Source organism: Urocitellus parryii, chromosome 6 (assembly GCF_045843805.1).
Source record: "Urocitellus parryii isolate mUroPar1 chromosome 6, mUroPar1.hap1, whole genome shotgun sequence".
Lineage (NCBI taxonomy): Eukaryota > Metazoa > Chordata > Mammalia > Rodentia > Sciuridae > Urocitellus > Urocitellus parryii.
The window spans coordinates 114661658-114683604 of NC_135536.1; the positions used below are offsets into that span (position 1 = coordinate 114661658).

At 33.1% G+C, this 21947-nt stretch overlaps 1 protein-coding gene and 1 long non-coding RNA gene across 2 annotated transcripts in view; both read left to right on the forward strand.

Annotated features, from left to right (window-relative positions):
- Window positions 1-21947, forward strand: part of LOC113182091 (uncharacterized) — a 511795-nt gene that overhangs the window by 259231 nt on the left and 230617 nt on the right. The gene's annotated exons all lie outside the window — the stretch shown is intronic.
- The window catches only part of Lrrc49 (leucine rich repeat containing 49), a 156218-nt gene that overhangs the window by 114098 nt on the left and 20173 nt on the right, over window positions 1-21947 (forward strand). Inside the window, exons 12-14 of the mRNA XM_026387798.2 lie at window positions 567-730; window positions 17641-17878; window positions 19030-19215. Coding sequence (XP_026243583.1) covers window positions 567-730; window positions 17641-17878; window positions 19030-19215 — 588 coding nt within the window. The remainder of the gene's footprint in view (window positions 1-566; window positions 731-17640; window positions 17879-19029; window positions 19216-21947) is intronic.

The following is a 21947-nucleotide window of genomic DNA, read 5'->3' on the forward strand; positions in this document are numbered from 1 at the left end:
ATTAATTTCTTTCCTTATCTTCTAGAATGGTACTAGATGTCTAGAAGAATTTCAGCCTAGCAAATTTCTTTTTCATTTTCAGACACAACAGTTTATACTGTGAAACTTGGAACACTGATCAACCCCCTCCCCCCCCACACACACAAAGATTATTCCACCATATTTGTCCTAATTATTGGGTAGGAAAACTTTAATGCTTATTAGTCTTTCTTGCTATGTTTAAAGACAGAGGCATATACATTTTTGTCAAATCAAAATTTCAGATAGTAAATTTTCACTGTCCAGTGGTTATATGTTTATTTTTAATAAAATTCAGTTCCTACATACTAATTATATTTTGTATGTAGTTTTTTTCTTGAGGATGATAGACTATTATTAATATATTTGAAAATATAAGATAAATATAGGTGTCTTGAACTTTGTTTTAGAATGTGTATTGGGTAACTATGTTTAAGGAATAGTTGACTTCAAAAGTGTTGTAAGAAGGTGCAACAATATGCTCCTTGGATTCTCTTCTTAAAAATTTATATTATTTAATTCTTGTCACAATTAACTTTTTTTAATAGGAGAAGAAAAGGTTAACAATTAACAACGTAGCTCGAAAGTGGGACTTGCAACAACGAGTGGCCAATACCGCTACAAACCCAGATAGAAAAGATTCTGACTCTCCTCCTCAGGACCCTTGTCAAAGTGATGGAAGCACCGTTTCTGCGTTTCCAGAAGAAACAGGGTATGAAATGGTATCTCTCAAGATACTAGTGTCGTTAGAGAATTGAATTTGGAGTGGAGATGGGGAAACTTTTCATGTGTAATTATTTTGAAAGAGTAGTTTTCATAAGAAAACTTACTGAAAGGGGACGTTTAAATTTGTACAATGGAAAAGTTAAAAATATAAATCTGACTCTAAAATTTTCCTGATTTACCAGAATAAATAACTAAATAAATAAAATAAAAACCCTTTGGTTGTTTCCCATAGGAAAAAATTCTAGATTATTTAGGACATCCTATAAGGCACTCTGCCCACCTCACCTGTGTCATCCCTCACCATTAGCCCACCTCCTGGGGCTGCAGCCTTGCTGACTTTCTCTTGGTCCATTTACTTCCTACCTCAGAACCTCTCTTATAGGAACAGTATTCTGCTCTCCAGATACTACTTCCTTGCCCCATTTCACTGATCCTGCCCTGACTCCAACAGAGATCTTGTTTGATCCTTGTATTCTCCAAATACCTTCTCTAACTTTAGAGACTAGATCAGTTATTTCTTCCTTAGTACTTACTATAGCCACAATTAAATAACTAGTTGGTAATTAGTTCATATCAGTGATATCAATACAAACTTCATAAAAAAGGAAATCTTGATTTTCTTGTTGTATCCCTAGCAGAAAGCACAAAATCTTACTCCTTAATAAGTATTAGTAAGCAAATCAGCATAAAATCTGAATATTTACTCCAGCTGTGGCCTGTATGTTCTGTTTCTTCTAGTGGCTCCACACCTCTTTCTTGTATCATAGAATGAGCAGTTCTAACTACATTGTCTGGACTCTACATATTTAATTTACTCTCAAGAAAGCATATTAGAATCAAGTAAATGAGGGGGACATAAAGTGTGTGTGTGTGTGTGTGTGTGTGTGTGTGTGTGGGCGCGCGCATATTTTTATGGTGTATATATAACTTAAATATATATACATAATTTAACAGTAAAACTAAAAATAAAAGATAGAATACATTTAAGTTTTAATTTAGTGAAGTACATTTGTTTTATTACCTTAACCAAATGTTGAAACACATTTCAAACTAAATATAGTATGGCTTTCATTTCAGAGTTTTAGTGAGACTTCTTAACGCTATTCACATACAAAGAATGTACCAAAGGAAATAATTTTGGAGGCATTAAAATAATGTTTTTCAAATTTTCTGGAGTGAGAGTCTACCATATTTTTAGACAAAATTTCTAAATTTTAATTATAGGATTATCATATTAATCAATGTATTTCCTCCAGCTCAGTAGGGAAACCACACGTAAGAGCTGTGTCAGCTAAAAAAATAAGGCTGAAATTAAAAAAGAAATTCTGATTGATGGTTTATGTAATATACCACTCTAAATAGCCCTCGAGCTATTTTTAACACCGTTTAAATATCAAAATATAATTTTACTGAATTAGAACTGTAACATTTTATAATGTTAAATGTTGTAGCATCAGATTTTAGATTTATAAAATAATACACATCAGTACTATTTCTGATTTTTTAAATGTTTTTTCTACTTAAGGTTTACCAATTCTGCATTTATTCAAGTAATATTGCCATGTGTTATCCTAAAATTTTAATAAGATTTTTGAAAGTTCTTTAATACACTGAATTTATTTTTATAGTATTGGTAGTTAAATAATCTGATTTATTATAATTAGCTAGTCAATTTTCTAAGTAGTCTTTCTTAATTTAATGTTTTTAATGACAATACCGTCTTTATGTTAAATACATATATGAATATATTTGTGTACTGCCTATTTCATTCTATTAATGTACTTATCTGTTTTGATGCCAATATCAGATTCTTTTTATAGTAGTTTTGCAGTAAATTTTAATAACTAATAGGGGTTATTTTCAATTCTCACACACCTGCTCTTCCATACAAACTTTAACAATCATTTAATCTAAATATAAATGTTGAGAATCTTATTTTAAATATATTGATTTATTAATTTCAGAATAATTAACCTTGTTACAATGATAGCATACTTTAAGAAATATGGAATGTCTCTCCATTTTTTCATGGTCTAGTTGATATTCAGAGGGAGCTAAGTGACAAAATATTGAAATGTTAAAGGAAAATTCTGAAGAACTAAATCAGGTTAGAGATGCTGAAATCATAGCAACTACAGTCTGAATTGTTGAGTGAGTTTGATCTGGAAGCACATAGTAACCTGGGATAACAGTAGAGAAGACAATGTCTGATAAAGAGCAAGGAGGTAAGGGACTGAGGACGAGAAATAAAAAGCTTCAGTGGGGATGACAAAAGGATAAAAATGATGGGTCTGGGGCCACAAGAAGGCAGACTAGAAGAAAGCTGTATTTATTATTGCTCCATGACCCGGGATTCAAGCAGCAGGAATACTGCTTCTCTGCCAGGTGGGTGAAAAAAGGGAGTTCACTAAAACTCAATAATGAGCAGTCTGAGTGCCTTAGACTTAGAAATTTGGGGTACATTAAACCAAGAAGAAAGACAAAATTGGAGCCAATCTACTAGCAGTAGCAGTAGCATTAGCACAGAAGGAGGGAAAGTGCTGAGAAATACAAAGGATAGACTTAGTGTGGAAAATCCTGAGATCTGAGGGGCAGTCTGCCCTAGGCTGATCCAGAGACTACACTGCACATCATACTGGTACATGAAAGATGCCTCATTGTTGAGATGGGCAAAAGGTGCGACTTATGCAGTCCAGGGGGAGAAACAAAGAATGTTCACGCACTTCTGTCCTAGTCAATGCTTTATTCACTCAAATCACCAAATGCAATTTCACTCCATAGGTTCTTAATCAAGAAAATGACAATTCTTTTTTTTTTTTATTGATTGTTCAAAACCTTACAAAGCTCTTGACATATCATATTTCAAACATTAGTTTCAAGTGAGTTATGAACTCCCATTTTTACCCCAAATACAGATTGCAGAATCACATCGGTTACACATTCACATTTTTACATAATGCCATACTAGTAACTGTTGTATTCTGCTACCTTTCCTATCCTCTACTATCCCCCTCCCCCCATCTTCTCTTTCTATCCCATCTACTGTAATTCATTTCTCTCCTTGTTTTTTCTTCCAATTCCCCTCACAACCTCTTTTATGTAGTTTTTTAATAACAATGAGGGTCTCTTTCCATTTCCATGCAATTCCCCTTTTCTCTCTCTTTCCCTCCCATCTCGTGCTAAAAGAGCGTACTACAGGGATACTGCCACATCGATGTTCACAGCAGCACAATTCACAATAGCTAGACTGTGGAACCAACCCAGATGCCCTCCAATGGATGAATGGATTAAATGTGGCATTTATACACTATGGAGTATTACGCAGCACTAAAAAATGACAAAATCATGGAATTTGCAGGGAAATGGATGGCACTAAAGCAGATTATGCTTAGTGAAGCTAGCCAATCCCTAAAAAACAAATACCAAATGTCTTCTTTGATATAATGAGAGCAACTAAAAATGACAATTCTTAATGCTAGGCACTGAAATAGACAATCATTTCACAGCAAACAATTCTAGATTAATTCTAAGCACTGCAAACACACTTAATCATGACAAACTAATGACAGATGTTCCCTTTGCAAGTTCAAGTATCAGATCAAAAGTCTCAAGCCTTAGGCTTTAAGTCCAGCAGATGCACGCTCACTCAGACCGAGGTGATCCGGTCAGGAACCAAGGCAGGCTTCTCCTGAGGTGGAGCTTATGGCAGTTGAGGAGAGAGTAGTAGAGGGAAATTGCGGCTCTCACCAGGGTCAAGATGTGGCTGTAGGAAAATGCAGAGGATTAGCAAACGCTGATAAATCATAGAAATTGAAATTAAAGAAATAATACAAAAGATGCAATGCAAAAAGTTAGTTTTTTGAAAGCATAAACAAAATTAATATACCTTTAGCCAGACTAACCAAGAGAAAGAGGGAGAAACTCACATTATTAAATATTACCACAGACACTACTAAAATGGAAGCTAACCTGCAATAATGGGGTTTGAAGGAAGAATAGAAGTTCAGTGGATTAGACAAAAGGGAATGAAGGGAAAGGAGGGATATAAGAAAAAGAAAGACAGTGGAATGAATCTAATGTAACTTTCCTAAGTACATTTATCAGTATGGCACAGTGACTCCCACCATCATGTACATCCACAAAAAATTAATTTTGAAAAAAATTTAAAAAATAATTATGGGTAAATGGCAGAGAGATCATTAGAGGAAGGGAACAGGGGGTAGTGAAAGAGAAGGGGAAGGAGAGCTTTGGGTTCTAATTAGAATTCGATATATTCCCTGCTTGTATAATTGTATCAAAATGGATTCTACTGTCATGAATAACTAAAAATAACCAATAAAATAAAATATAAAAATATGATGGTCATGTTTTCTAGGCTAGATTTAAGGTATTGAAGTGTAGTTTTGTCAACAGATTGAGAGAAAATTTTATATTCCTATAACTGAAAAATCTAAATGACGTTGAACATGAAAATATGAAATGAGAGGATTTATAATGAATGGGAATAGTGGAAATTTATGGTCAGAGTGAGTTGGTTTTTTGGTTTGTTTGTTTGTTTTTGTTTTGTTTTTTTCAATTCTGGGGATTGAATTTAGGGGGCATTGAGCTACAATCCCAAATCCCTTTTTAATTTTTCATTTTGAGACAGGGTCTAAGGATGACCTCAAACTTGGGATCCTCCTTCCTTAGCCCCTTGAGTTTCCTAGGGGGGATATATATATATATATATATATATATATATATATAGATATAGATATAGATATAGATATATATAGAGAGAGATAGATAGATAGATAATGTAATTTTATATATATATATATATTTTTTTTTTTTTTTTGGCTTGGAGAGTGATGGTTATTGGAGATTGAGGGATTGAACTCGAGGGCACTCAACTGCTGAGCCACATCCCCAGCCCTGTTTTAGAGATAGGGTCTCACTGAGTTACTTAGCTCCTCGCCTTGCTGAGACTGGCTTTGAACTCATGATTCTCCTGCCTCAGCCTCTGAGCTCCTGGGATTACAGACGTGCACCACTGCACCCAGCCTGGGTTTTTGACGTTGAAAAGTTTAAAGGTAGAATATATCTAAACAATAACATTAAGAACAACATGGTGGGGCCTGGGGATGTGGCTCAAGAGGTAGCGCACTCGCCTGGCATGTGTGCGGCCCGGGTTCAATCCTCAGCACCACATACAAACAAAGATGTTGTGTGCGCCGAAAACTAAAAAATAAATATTAAAAAAATTCTCTCTCTCTCTCTCTCTCTCTCTCTCTCTCTCTCTCTCTCTCTCTCTCTCTTTAAAAAAAAAAAGAACAACATGGTGGCCTTGGAAGTAGGTTATTGGAACAGTAAAAGTAAAGATCACTACAGGAGAGATCAACTGAAACACCCTTTATTGTAGACTGAAGTTAGTGATGGTATAACTGGGTGTAGAAACAGGACCCCAAATATTTAACAAATAATCATCTCCATCTCCTGTTGTCTACCATGTATCCTTTGCTCTTGTTCAGGGATGTTCACTATTCAGGTTTTACCAGTGTTGACAGCTACAGTAAGTGCAGGAGTGTCTTTTTTATTAAATGGCTCTTCTATCTGGAAAAACTATCTCTGATAGGTGGATTTCAGACTACTAATGTTCTTTCTTGACATTTGAACGTTTAGCTTTTGGCCAAAACTTATGTGACTCTCTAAAATGACTTAAAATTACAAAGTGTTCATTTTTATGGTCTCAAAAATAAGCAATCAAGAGAAAGATGAAATATCTATTAGTGAAAATCCTTGTGCCTTTTAGTTATTGCCAAATTTTTCAGAATTTTTATTGGGAATTCCACAAAGTCAGAGGCTTTTACTCAAGAAGCATAGAGGAAGAATTTGAGAAAGTTTGAAAAAGTGATGTATAGGTTCAGTAGAAAGGAAGTAAAAAAGTATAGGGGAACTCAAGCTTGGAAGGGCATCTGATTGGTACCTTCTTGACCAGAGACAAGGAGAAGAAGAGATATCTCCCTGGCAAAAAAAAAAAGAAAAAAAAAAGAAAGAAAAACCACCAATGTCATCATATTCTTCACCTTCTTCCAAGCCCAAACTTTATCTTTTCCCTCTCCCTTAGAAGAAGAAATAGAAAGCTCACATAGAATGTTTGAACAAGAATGACAAAGGGAGGAAAAGAAATGAACTTATCTTTATTATTTAAGTAGAAAAGAATCCTTAGGAAAGGGATCTACAATTTCTGGCAAAAGATTTATTTCAATAAATATAAATTCAAAGTGCCATGGCAACACTATTACACACTCTTGGTCTGACCCCTTTTTAATGACCTAAGAACTAGTAATTCAAGACATTTATACATGAAGGTGGAAAAATAAAACTTTAGGGATAGATACTAAATAATTGATACAGACTTTAATGCAAGATCAGTTATTTATAACTTGTGGTAGTTGTAGACTTTTCTTCAGTTTAATTGTGGTTATCTGAGTCCTGTAAAATCTCTTACATATAAAAGTTTGGAGCTTGAATTTATCTCAGCCAGGGACTTTTAACCAAAATATCTATGTTGGTTTTTAAATATTAAGTCATTTTACTTGACCTCCCAATAGCATTTAACATAGGTGACTGTTCATTGTTGAGACTCTTTTCTTCATCTTTCTTGATACCATATTCAAATGATTTTCCTTTTATCTTTGTGGCTACTCATTTTTAAATTTTTTTTTTTAGTTGTTGATGGACCTTTATTTAATTAATTTACTTATTTATATGTGGTGCTGAGAATCGAACCCAGTACCTCACACATGCTCAGCAAGTGCTCTACCACTGAGCTACCACCCCACCCCAGCTACTCGTTTTTTAAAGGTTTATTTTACTGACTCCTTTTCTGTCAAGTCTTTAAATTTATTTGATGCTATTTTTTAATTTATGAGATTTAGATGTAACACTTTTGCTATAATAGATGAAGATTCAGCTCAGCTCTTTTTCCTCCCCAAACTATATATCTATAGTTCATTTACTTGTAACTTTCATAATATATAATTAAATCTCTATTTTTTGTTCCCTATAAGTCCACTACTCCTCTTTTACTTCTCCTCTCTCTTTGTACATTACAACTTCTATTGCTATTATTTTTCTAATTTCACTCGTGCTTTCGTCTTTTAACCTGTTGTCTTTTTAACAGTATGGAGTTTAATTTTCAAATATTTCTGCTATTTGTGAATGTTCCATATTTCTGCAATTACTGCTTTCTAGTTTTATTCCATTTCGGTCAGAGAAGATATTTTTATTAGTTTAATCCTTTTAAAATTTACTTAGACTTATTTTGTGGCTTGACACATGGTCTGTCCTGGAGAAAATTTCATGTACTAAGAAGATTGTACATTCTCTTGTTGGATAGAGTGTTAATGTATGTCTGTTAGATTTACTTAGTTCCTGGTGTTCTTCAAGTCCTCTTTTTATGTTGATCTTCTGTCCCTTGTTGAAAGTAAGGTAGTAAAGTCTTTAACTTTTGTTATAGAAATATTTCTCCCTTCATTTCTCTCTGGTTTTGTTTGCTATAATTTAAGGATCAGGTATGTATGTTTGTAGTTGCTATACCTTCCTTATGGCTTGACCCTTTTTTTCAATATAAAATTGGTTTTTAGAGAAATTTTTATATACAATCTATTTTGTATGATGTCAGTGGCCACCACAGCTCTCTTTTAGCTGCTATTTGCATGAAATATTTACTTCCAACCTTTCAATTTTAACATATTTATTTATTTAATCTTGTAGATAACTTATATTTAGATCTTTTTAAAACCTGTACTCTGCTAATCTCTGATTTTTAATTAGAAAATTTAATCTTATCAAGTCTTAATAGTCAAGGACTTATTTATACAATTTTCCTATTTGTTCTCTGTTGTTTTTTGGTCTGTTCTTCAATTCCTGTATAACTTTCTTCATTTATATTTAATTTTTTGTGTACTCTTTTTATTCCCTTCTCATTTGTCTTATTGTATTTTTGTAAATTTTTTTCTTACTTGTTACTGAGGAGATTACAGTTAGCCTCTTAATGTGTAACAATCTAATTTCAATTAATACCAATTTAGTTGAAGTCGTTTATAAAAACTTTGCTTCTGGATATATCCTCCCCTTTATGTTGTTATCTTTATAATTACATCTTTAAGTGTATGTATATTGACATGCATTTAAAATTTTATATGCATTTGCCTTTTAAATCATAAAGAAAAAAGAGGAATTATCAATCAAAGATACAGTAATACTGGCCTTAATATTTATATAAATAATTATACTTCCTGATTTTTAAAAAATTTCTTCATATGACTTTCATTTACTATCAAGTGTCCTTTAAATTTATCCTGAAGGACTCCTTTAACATTTCTTATAGAACAGGTCTCCAGGTATGAACTTGCTCAGCTTTTGTTTATCAGAAAGTATCTTTATTTCTTTCTTATTTTCAAAGTTCAGTTTTGTCAGTTATAAAACTCTAGGTTAACTTTTTTTCATTCAGCACTTTAAATATATCTTCCTACTGCCTATAGCCTTCATGATCTCTAATGAGAAATCATTTAATACTTATTGAGGATCTCTTGGGTATAATAAGTCACCTCTCTCACTGCTTCAAGATTTTCTCTTCATCTTATATTTCAACAGTTTTATTATAGTGTGTCTTGGTGTGGATCTCTTTGAGTTTTTCCTAGTTGGGACTCATTGAGCCTCTTGAATGTGTTGGTATATGTCTTTCACCAAATTTGGGAAGTTTTCTAGCCAGTATTTCTTCTTCAAATATTCTTTCTGCCCTTTTCTTTCACTTCTGACCTTCCTGAACTTCCCTTATGTTTGTGTTCGTTATCCCACAGTTGTTTAGATTTCTGTTTACTTATAGTTGTTCTTTTGTCCTCCCAGCTTCTCAATTTCAATTGTTCTACCTTTAAGTTCACTGATTCTTTTCTTTTTCTTTTTTACCTGCTCAAATCTGCTGTTGAATTTCTCTAGAAAGCTTTTTATTTCAATAAGCACCTACAAGTCTGTAGCCTTCTGCAGGGCCAGGGTCTTCTCGGGTCTTTTCTGGGCATGTGTCCAGCACTAGTCATGCAAGTTGCCTTCTAGATACCCTGAGATACTTAGGGGCAAAACCCTAATCCTCCCCAATATCTCCTTTCAGCCTGCCTATTGCTTACTCCAACTTTTATCCCTTGCTCCATGTGGCAGCAGCTAATTCATTTTACCTTTAAACGCTTCTGAAAAAATGCTACCCAGAAGCCACCTCAACCCTAAGGAAGCCTCAATGCAAGTAAAAAAAAGGCAAGCCCTTCAGCTATCCTTCAGGGAACCACCAGAAATGTGAAAACATTCTGTATTGCTTCCTCTGTTAACCATATGCCTGCACCAGGAATGTAGGATGTCATCTTCATGGACACCACCAAGCAGGAAAGGCAATATGGTAGCAAGGTATGTTAAAATGCCCCAGAACTGTCTTATTGAAATTGAGCAGGTTTTTTTTTCTTCATTAAGTATTGCCCCCTGGTTATTGTAATTTCTGTACTTCAGAATTCTGAAAAAAAAAGTTGATTTGGAATTTTTTGCTAGGATATTTGTTGTTATTGTGGAGGGATGGAGTTTGGAGTTCCCTACTATACTATATCTGCACCCTTTTTAGGATTCTAATATTTCTATATTCCATGAGCTATACTTTTACATTTCAAGATTAATTTCACTTATATCTATCCTATAATCATTAAACTTTGTCAATTGGTAGCATTTAAAAAATGAAAAGTCATTAATAGAGTTTAAGTTTCTGTGTTGTATCTATTTTTTACTGCAGAGTTAAGCAGTATACTATGATTATATCTTTTCTTTTCTACTTCCTAAATCATTTAGGGAAAAAAGTGTAAAGTTCAAATAACCTCTATATTACACTTCAAAAGTTGCCCCAACACTTGTCCTTTTTTAGTTTGCTTTATATTTGAGTTGTGGCTTTCTTACAAAGATTGTTTTATTCTGGAGTTTCTGATTATCTTTTTTCAAAAAATTGAAAAATAAATTTACTACCTGTACTCTCCTAGTTTCTTTTTTATTTGTTCTTTTTAGATATACATGACAGTAGAGTTTACTTTGACATATTATACATACATATACAAATATACATATGATTTATTCTAATTAGGTTCCCATTCTTGCAGTTGTATATGATGTGGAATTTTACCGGTTATGTAGTCATATATGAACATAGAAAAGTTATGTCTGATTCATTCTTCTGTCTTTCCTATTCCCATCCCCACTCCTTTCCTTCATTCCCCTTCATCCAATCCAATGAACTTCTTTCTCCAAGCACCTTACTGTGTTTTAGCATCCACATATCAGAAAGAACATTCAGCTTTGGGTTTTCTTATTTGGCTGTTGAATAGAATCTACTCTTCTTGAAGTCTGTTGTTTCCTTTTGGATCATTCTTTATAGTTTATTATTTTATAACGTATTATTAGAAACTGTTGACATTTTTTCTGGTATTATTTTTTTTTTCTCATGTTCTCAAGTACCTCTGTTCTTTCGTAGAACAGAAATGGTAGAGTTCCTCAGATTTTGGGCCCTTCCTGGGCTTTCTTATTATTCTCTGATTTTCCCCAAAGTTATATACTCCTTTGACTTTAAATAATGTTTATATGCTGAAAATACCATAATATATATTTTTTCCTTTATATTTTACCTTTAGATTATGTACATACAAAAAGTTCTTGAAAAATTAATGTTCTAAAAATGTTCTCTCGTTTTGTCTTCCTAAAGTTTTAAAATTTGGCCTTTCCAAAGTCTTTATTACACCTGGAATTTATTTTTATTTTTGAGATTAAGGTTTGATTCCCTACCACCACCACCATGGGAATAGCCAGTTACCCTAATGGCATTTATCAAGTATTCTTCTCTTTTTCCACTGCTCTGTAATGCCACTCTAAGTGTTTTCTTGTCAGTGAGAGAGGTAGTTGGGAGTGGTCTTTTACAGATCTTCAATTAATGCCCCTGTGCCTCCCATCCTCTATCATATTTACTCTTCTTCCTTTTCCACAGTTCATTCAAGCAGTTTGACTGCTGTCTTTGTTCTTATCTCCATTGCATATTCAAGGCCATCAGTTTTCCCCCTGTTCATCATTTACTAGTCTTTATGTTCCAGCGCTCATAAATTTGCTGAAATCTCCTGCTACCTCCCCTGATGTGCTTCTTGTGAGTTTGTATCTTTTCAATTACTTCCCCATTCTTTAATAGGTTTTTAAACACATTTGTTGTGTCAATCTGCTCTTTTATATAGAAGTGCAAAGTAAAGAGTTTTAAATGTTAGAAGTTATACATTTTCTGTAAGTCTTTAAAAATTTAATTAAAATTTATCTTTTAAAGATGGTGCGAGCCTTACTCTTTTTGAGGGTGGAAGACTACTCTAGAGAGCCACGAAGTCTCTTCCTTAGTGTTTCAATTTGTTTTTTAATACTGCATGAAATTTTCCATTTAAGTAATCATTTGTAGTCTTTAGTGTTTTGTAATGCCAAAGAAGTGGCTAATTCTTGTGTTACAGTGTCTGTGACCTTTGGCTTATGGGTGTGTAACTAAATGCCTGGCAACAAATGTCCATGAAAACATTATAGACACATTAAGGGAAGAAATTCTTTAAAACTTTGCTATATCCCATTAATGATTTCACTGTTCACTATACTTTGGACAGCTCTATAGTGAAATGACAGATGGCAGGTTTCTTTTGCCTGGCAGAAATTGGAAAATACTGGTGTAATGTTTTCTTTGCTTACATTGGATGTGTGCAGTGAAACTGGTTTATTTTTGGTCATTTCCTGTCTATGAACACTGGTATTTTAGCCAACACTACTATAATAAAATATAATGCATAAAATGAATTTCCACACCTATGAATGTTGTAATAGAAATTCATAAAATAAGTTATTATAGGAATCAGCACCACTTATTCACTAGGAAAAGAATCTTCCGAAAGATTTTAAGTATTTCTTTTCTAGCCTGTTATAAAAAGCCTAAAGGTTAAAAAAAAATACTAAACCTCTGAAATGCTGTCTTTTTTTTCCATCTAGATATTTAGTAGTATGTTTTACATTTAGCCTGCCTTTCGGGAACTCATTACTTTATTGCTGTAAGTTAAGCATCCTTGGGCTGGGGATGTGGCTCAAGTGGTAGCGCGCTCGCCTGGCATGCGTGCGACCTGGGTTCGATCCTCAGCACCACATACCAACAAAGATGTTGTGTCCGCCGAGAACTAGAACATAAATATTAAAAAAATTCTCTCTCTCTCTCTCTCTCTCTCTCTCTCTCTCCTCTCTCACTCTCTCTTTAAAAAAAAAAAGTTAAGCATCCTGTCTTTTCTTAGGGTCATCCTAAGTATTTTTCTAATTCATTCTTATATAAAGATCAAGTCAAATAGATGAACATTTGGACTTGAAATTAACCACTAAAAATCTTGAAGATTATTCCTATTTGATGTCTCACTGTCCGTTATATTTTACATATGAAGAAACTGAAACTCAATGAAATTGAAAAGCCTAACCCTCAAATCATCTAAAATTTGAATAAAGGCCTGATTTTCTTGCCAATGCCATTTCTACTAACTGTATCATTTTTTTTTCTGTTATACTCTTATAAGGACTAGTTGACACTATTGCACTTGTATTCTTACAGGGCAGTAGTGTCAACTAGCTTCTCTCTGCTCTATCAGCCACACAGTTGATCAACTTATCTATCTGAGGTGGATCCTTGAAGGTCCATTTCATCTTATTTCCTTTGTCTTTGTATTCCCAGCACCAGTACTTAGATCCATGCATGGTGCTTTGAAGTTGCTTAAAAACATGCATTGAAAGGTCTTATTACATTTTTATTTTAAAACATTTTCTGTTCCTGAACCCTACAAGATAAAATCTGACTTTTCAACTTTATCTCCAGCTACTACTCGCCTGTATATTTCAGCATTCTAGTCCCGTGTTTCAGTGTTCTAGCCATACTTAAATTGTGCTTACATGAATATGTTACATATAATCAGACTTCTGTGTCTTTCTTCATTATGCCCCTCTCCTCCTACTTCTGATGAAATTCTACTATTCATCACTCAAGAATCAGTTTAAATGCTACTTCCTTTTGAAACCTGATTTCTCCCCTCTAGAAGAATTAGTCGTTTCTTACTGTATTTCTATAGCATATGGTTTAAATATTCATTATATAACAATAAGCACATTATATTACACATATATATATATATTTCTCTTCCTTTTCATCCCCCATCCAGAATGGGAACTCCTTGAGAGCAAATATATCTTGATTTATTTTTAAATCTCCAAGGCCTAGCACAATATCTGACACATAATAAGCTCTCCACAAAAACCTATTGATTTAATGAAATATTGAGGTCATTTCAATTGAGAAATTATGTCTCCTGTGCTTATTGGGTTGATTGCAGGGTAGGATTAGGGAATTTATATTTCTGGAACCACAGCCCAATAAAAGTGAGCAGTAAGTTTAATATATCCAAAAATTTGCACATGATCTCTATACTGATTGCCCTTATCAATAGACATAATTTAGTGGCCTATGCCAGAATTCTTAGCACAATGTCTTGTATATAGTGAACATCTTCAGATGTTCAATAAATTAATGAGTGAATGAATTAATATATATATATATATATATATATATATATATATATATATATATATATAACTAAAAAGATATCTACTGTACATACAAGGAAAACTGGATGGACAATCTCCAACATAAAAACATTGTTTAAAAACTTACTAAGTTTTATTTGTTTGTTTGTTTAGTTTTGTTTCTATGCTGAGGATTGAACCCAGCATGTTAGACATCTTGTATGATAGACACACAGTGTGCTCTACTTCTGAGTTGCATCCCCAACCGTCTAAGTCTTCTAGGGAAATCAGGACATACCTCCCAAGAGGAGCAAATTTATTAATATTGGTCAGGGTTTGAGGCTAAAGTCAAAGACTTAACACAGAAAATAACTGAAATGGGTTAACAGATGCTACATGTCCTATTGAAAAGGATGAGTTAGTCTGTAGCCCAACAAACTTATATTTGTTTTTGCCAAATATCCATGTGAGATCTATATAAGTTGGAGAAAACTTTCTTCTGCTTTTATTACCATATTACTGTTTTGATGATTGTAGACAATTTTTATTTCACTTCTTTCTCAGCAGTTTCTTTGGTCATTGTTTACACAAAATAACTAATCCCTTTCTAATGATAGACTTTTTATTTTGGAGTCTCTTTTTAAAAAATTTTACTCACACAAACAAAGAAAATAAAGACATTTTCAAATATATAAGACATCACTTCCCAAAGGACTTATTCATATTTTTATATAACTATAGTGACCCATCATTTTCCCATTAAAACTAAACTTCTTTTGCTGGTTAAGCTTCTTTTGCTGTGGTCATAAGGCATCCCTATGCCAATTAGTTTTTTCTCCCCTTCACCTTCTTTCTTCATTATATGTCTTTGCCAAACCTGAGACAACCTTCTTGCTAATGTTACTCTTTTTCTGGGCCTATATCACTGATTTTACCCCATTTGTGAAACCATAGCTATGGTAGGAACATCCTTCTTAAAATTCAATAGATTCTTATGAAGTTTTTCTCACTTTATTAATTCATTATAGAAATATGTATCAAGAAAGTATGTGCTAGGAACTGTGGTTGGCTCTACCATAGCAAATGTGGCAAAATTCAAGCCTTCAAGGATCACAATGTTTAGTAAGAGAAATAGACAACAGATAATTGCAATGCAGTGCAGTAAGTGCTATAGTAAGAGTATGCACTCTTCATCAAGTCTTCTTTATTTTAGTGGCAGTGAAATGCTCAAACTGCCATCCTTTGTCCTATTCCAGTAATGCTTATATGCTCTACCTAGCTCCATGTATTACCCAAAGTACAATAAATGGAACTGATCCTTATCTTATTTTTGTGCTATCAGCCTTTACCTTTCTAAGACTATCATCTGAGACTGTTCATATACTACTGCTCATTGAATGTTTGGATATTATCTCTCTTCAGCCTTAAGTCTGGTAGAAATTAAGCCTTTTCATATTTTCTTGTTGCATATTCACTTAGAATATACTGACATTACTACTTTGGTTGTTACTGAATAAACAAACATGTAAAAGGTTAAGTAGTACAGTCAAAATAAGTATGATAAATCAATGGAGTAATAATGGTTTGTGAGTCTTATTTCCCAACATGAGCATTATAAAAATGTTGATGATCTTTAATAATACATTAATATACTATAAATTATGTAAAGCCCATTACTAAGCTTCAGAGTCACCAAAGTTAAAAATATTTATATATGGTCTTTAGCTTCAATGAATTCATTCTGTAAGAAGAGGCAAAATTGTAAACATATATACAATGTGAGAATTGACATATTGGAAGAGTGTGCGGCACAAAGGAAAACAACACACAGGCTAGTAAATAGTGCCTGAAAGCAAAAATGACAGAATGAAAACACATACAACAAAAGCCAAGCAGTAATCTGGGTGCAGTGGCACATACATGTAATCCCAGTGGCTGGGGAGGCTGAGGCAGGAGGATTGAGAGTTCAAAGCCAGCCTTAGCAAAAGCGAGTTGTTAAACAACTCAGTGATACCCTGTCTTTAAATAAAATACAAAATAGGGCTGGGGATGTGGCTCAGTGGTTGAGTGCCCCTGAGTTCAATCCCTGGTATCTACCACCCCATAAAAAAAGCCAAACAGTGTTTAAATTTTGAGGTTGAGTAAATACTTACATCTCTTTTTTTTAATCGCTTTTATTTTTTAAATACATGACAGCAGAATGCATCACAATTCTTATTACACATATAGGACAGAGTTTTTCATATCTCTGTATATAAAGTATGTTCACACCAATTCATGTCTTCATACATGTACTTTGGATAATGATATCCATCACATTCCATCATCGTTTACATCTCTATTCACAAAATTTTGAGTTGGATCAAGGTATTTTACTTATTCCTTAGCTATTATCGTTTAGGTAGCCTTTTATAGATAATGTAGCTTCTAATTTGGAAATACTAACAATTACCATGTTCAGTAAAGTATATGAAGAGATTTTATGAATATATAATATTAATAATGAATTGCTTTCATTATTTTTTATTTCAAACTGGGGACGAAATCTTCAAAAACTTTAACAATTATATTTTATATACACTTATGGAATTTCAAAACACATGAGGAATTAAAAAATACAAAGTCAAAGATATTACTTAATCTAACATATAAGAAGTAAACTAATAGCTATTATGTTTTCCAACATGTTTATGTATTATGTAATTTTTACTATAAAAATATTATTTTGTAAAAGACATTTTTTCTACCCCGATAGTTTCATAGATTAGACAAACCTGTTTGTATTGACATGAACAAAAGATTCATGACATATTAAAGATATATTAAATGCACCTTGTGTGGTGGTACAGGCCTGTAATCCCAGCTGTGCAGGAGGCTGAGGCAGGAGAATCATCAAGTTCAAGGCCAACCTGGGCAATTTAGTAAGGTCTTTTCTCAAAATTAAAAAAAAAAAATCTGGTGATATAGCTGATTGGTAGAGTACTCTGAGTTCAATCCTCACAATAACGTGTATACATACACAAAAATATAATAAATGATTCTTTCATTAATATAACTAATTTGAGTTTGTTCATAATATTTCTATTTTAATTAAAATATATGATTAGAATAATATAAATCTTCCACATAGTCTATTGAAAATTAAGTACAGAATTGAAAAAAATGAATATAATATCAAAGGAGCTTTTCCAATGTGGCTTTGTATTCTTTTATTTGGTTTGCACGATAAGACTTTCACTTAAAATTATGCTTTGGTTTTTCCAGGTCTCTAGACTCAGGACTCAACAATGCTTTATTAGGTTTATCTGTCACAGACACATACCTTGTTGAAGTGGATGGGGATACACTTTCCCTGTATGGTTCAGGAGCACTAGAATCTCTGGATCGAAATTGGAGTGTCCAAACAGCAGGAATGGTCACGACAGTCTCCTTCACATTCATAGAGTTTGATGAAATTGTCCAAGTGCTCCCCAAATTGAAGATGAAGTTTCCTAATTCTCTGGTAAACATTTCCCTTTGGTAATATCTTTGAATTATTCTTAATCATGACTTGTATGTTCAAGCCGAAGGTCTGTTTTAACTTTTATTTATGCAGGAAGGGAGAGTAAGCTTTTGTGTTGATTTTCTGGTGCTGGGATTTAAATTAGTAGTCATAAATGATCTTGTATTAGAGATTTCATCTCTGAAAATGAGCCTTTATGTAGTATGAAAGACCAACAATTTTATTCAAATTATATTTATATTTTATAAAGCATTCAATAAAATTGCATAGCCCTATTATGTATCCAGGTATTGTATCTGGCACTGATGAGACAATACTAGGTATGTATTATGTAAATTATACAGTAATTTATATTTACAATAGTCCTCTAAAAACATTGAAAACAAATTTAGTAGCATATTAAAGTTGCTTTGAGAAATTAGACTTCCCAATTATGGTGTTATTATATTATTTATTATTAAGCATTTTCAGAACCTGTAATTTTTATAATGAGTTTCCTCTTGAGTTTTTATGATTATTATTTTTTTGTCTTTGCTGATTGATTTTCCTCACTTGCCCTTTTGTACCTTACTTCCTCCTTCTTAAATAAGATAGGTAGAGGTGCAGACAGTATGTTAGAAAAGAGCCTCCGAAATCACAAAACACTTGCATTAATATTTCAGTTGTAGAGATTTGATTTTTCTATAACCAACTTAACCAGCATACACTGTATTTGGCAAGATACAAGTAATAGTGATTAAAACTAATTCTTAGAAGTTTTGTAAACCTTATAAAGTTCTGAATTTTTTCTTTCCAATTTTTCTTTTAATTTCAATATAAAATGTATAATGTAACATCTGAAAGAGTCCAAATTTTTTCATGTTTATATAACTATTAAGAATTCTAGCTTGTTAATAAATGAGGATATCCTTTGCAGAAGGAATCATCCAGAATTAAATACTGGATGAATTCCATCAATGATGTAATAGTGGGATTAAAGTTATGTAATCCAGTTGATTTAATGTAATTGAGACATATTTGCTAAGCCTGAAGCTTGTGGATTTAGTTAGGAAATGATCAGTGAAGCTTTAATGTTCAGTGAAGCTTTAATGTTAATATTTTAAGATGGTTAAACTCAGTATTCAGATTTTTTGTGTGTTTTATTATTACAGCACCTTAAATTTAAGGAAACAAATCTTATAATGCTGCAGCAATTTAATGCACTAGCCCAACTTCGTCGTATTGACCAGTTGACAATTGATCCTCAAGGAAATCCAGTTGTCAATTTTACACTATGGAAATACTATGTACTATTTAGGCTAAGCCATTTTAGTATGCAGAAAATAAATGGAACAGAGGTAAGTAAAGGACTGTGCAAACTGCAGAATAAAAATGTTCCCTTTGGGGAAAATAATGATTAAAAATAGTTAAGAATCTAGGTAATCATGATAGAACTTTTGAAAAATATATTGTTTTAATTTTTACATTTGAAATGTCAGAAATCTAAAACTCTACCCTAATATTCTAAAGCACTAGACAAAATTTTAAAATAAAATAGTAATAAGTTCATGGTGAATAGTTTCCAATTGGAAACAATACCTTTATTTTATTCATTTATTTTTATGTGGTGCTGAGGATTAAACCCAGCACCTCGCATGTGCCAGGTGAGTGCTCTACCTCTGAACTATAACACCAGCCCCATAATATGCACTTTTACTGTTGTTAGTAAATACTCAGATAAAAAGTTGGTAGGAGTGACCGTTTTTGGTTGGTTTGTTTGTTTCTTATGTTTTGTTTTGTTTTGGTAGCAGAGATTGAACCCAGGGGCACTTAACCACTGAGCCACATTCCTAGCCCTCTCTCTATATATTTATATATGTGTATGTTATTTAGAGACAGGGTCTCACTGAGTTGCTTAGAGATCTTGTAAGGACTAACAGTTTTAAACAAAAAAAAAATTGTAAATCTTCAACAGGTAATGTGATCTTTGTATTTTTCAAAGTGCTTTTCACACTGCCTGGCATGCAAGAAGGAATGAGGAAGTGAAACTTAAATGTCAATTAATAAAGTAGAGGAAAGGAAGAATAAAATGGGGACAGAGGGAGAGTATAACTGTATGAATATGAGAGGAGAAAATAAAGTGTAAGCAACCATCTGGACTGCTTTGTTAATAGTTGTAACAGCTACCTGTATCATAACTATATTGGATAACTCAGACCTGAATCTGAATAGTTGGAAAATTATTAATGAAAAATTATTTTTAGATTAATTCTGCTGTCACGGGTAATCTCCTAGCTACTCAATGACCGTGTTCTCTTTAATTATTAATTTGGAAGAAAAAAGAAGCTATTCCTCTACATCTACTGAGTTTAAATAATTATTCAAAAGAACTAAGAGCCTTTTATATGTGTTGGTCATATTAGAATACCTCTCAAAATTCAGAAAACTTCCTTACTATAAAATGAACTGTAGTCAAATTTGCTGGCACAATAACTATATTTCCCTACAACTGATAGACTACAGCTAAGTCCAGCCTAGACTCCAAAAGTCTAGCATATTATTAGGAGAATAGAGATCTCTCTATTGATGTAAAAACAACCATATGAAATCTACGTCAACCATGGTAGGTCCATGACCACAGTATCAGCCATCTATAGAAGATGTCAGGCAAATCTGGAACCTTCACGTGACCTTTCTTCAGCCAGCTCTCAAGAGATTTTGTTCAGTCTTGTGTATGCTTCTGGACCCTTCAATACTTCCCCAAAGAGAAATCATGAGTCCCTGGTGGGCCCGGGTAAATAGTCCCAAAGGTTTCAGAAATTAGTCTGAACTGAAAATAGAATGGTTATTTAGTTATTGGTAGGCAATTCTCCCTCATTAATGACCAAACTGTTACCCCAATTAACCCTTCATAGGAATTTGCTCAGATATGGATAATTACTACAGGAATAAGCATTCTTATGAAGCTTTTAAATTAAAAGGGATAGTATAATTATATAAAGTAGAGAAGAATTTCTAGAACAGATATTGTAATTTCAGTAGCTTGGGAGGCTGAGGCAGGAGGATCGCAAGTACAAAGCCAGTCTTAGCAATTTAGTGAGACTCGAAGCAACTTAGCAAGACTCTGTCTCAAAATAAAAAAAAAAATTAAAAAGGGGGCTGGGGATGTTAAGCTACTCAGGGTTCAATCCCTGTACCAGGAAAAAAAAATCCAATATAATTTACTCTGATTTAAATTTTTGAAAATGTCAGTTCCAGAAATATTTGATACTTTATTAAAACGTGTAATAATATAATTCTTGATATTATATAATAATATACACAGCATTTCTACTTCTCTTTGTATAAGAGAGAATGATATTACTTGAGGTAGAATTAATTATGAGCATCAAGAAGAAAAGATGGAGTAGTGGCCTACATTGGCCACTAGGTGACTATATTGGACCAAATAACTTAGTTGTCAGCTAAAGGCAGAACTTGAGGTGCCAGGTAAGAAAGTCATTCTGTACTCATTTATATGTATATGAACTATGGGTTTATTTTTCAGAAGATGCCTGTGTAGTATTACTTTAACAGCTAATGTTAGGACCAAATTCTTTAAAGATCCAAAATTTAACTATACCAGGGTTTCTCAACCTAAGTTTCATTGACATTTCAGGCTAGATAATTCTTTATTGTATGCACTATCCTATGTATTATAAAATGTTTAGAAACAGCCCTGGTCACTACACTCTGTAGCACCCCTCCACCAGTTCTGATAACCAAAAATGTCTCCAAGTAATGCCAAATGTTCCTTAGGGAGCACAATGGCCACTGAATGAGACTCATGAATTATATAGTGCAAACAAACTGACACTGTTTAAAATGCAAACAACCCTATTTTATATTAAACAAAACCATAAAAATTAACTCAAGTCTTGCTTTCAGCTTTTAGTACTATCTTGGTTGACCCAGGAGTGAACCCTCACAGGATCTACTTGTGACATGCTATTCTTTTTCTGGAGAAAGGCTGATGTGAATTTAGAATGAATAGCAGCATCTTTGCTAATCCTGTGAGAATTCCATCTCTCAAAGAAGGAACCAAATTATC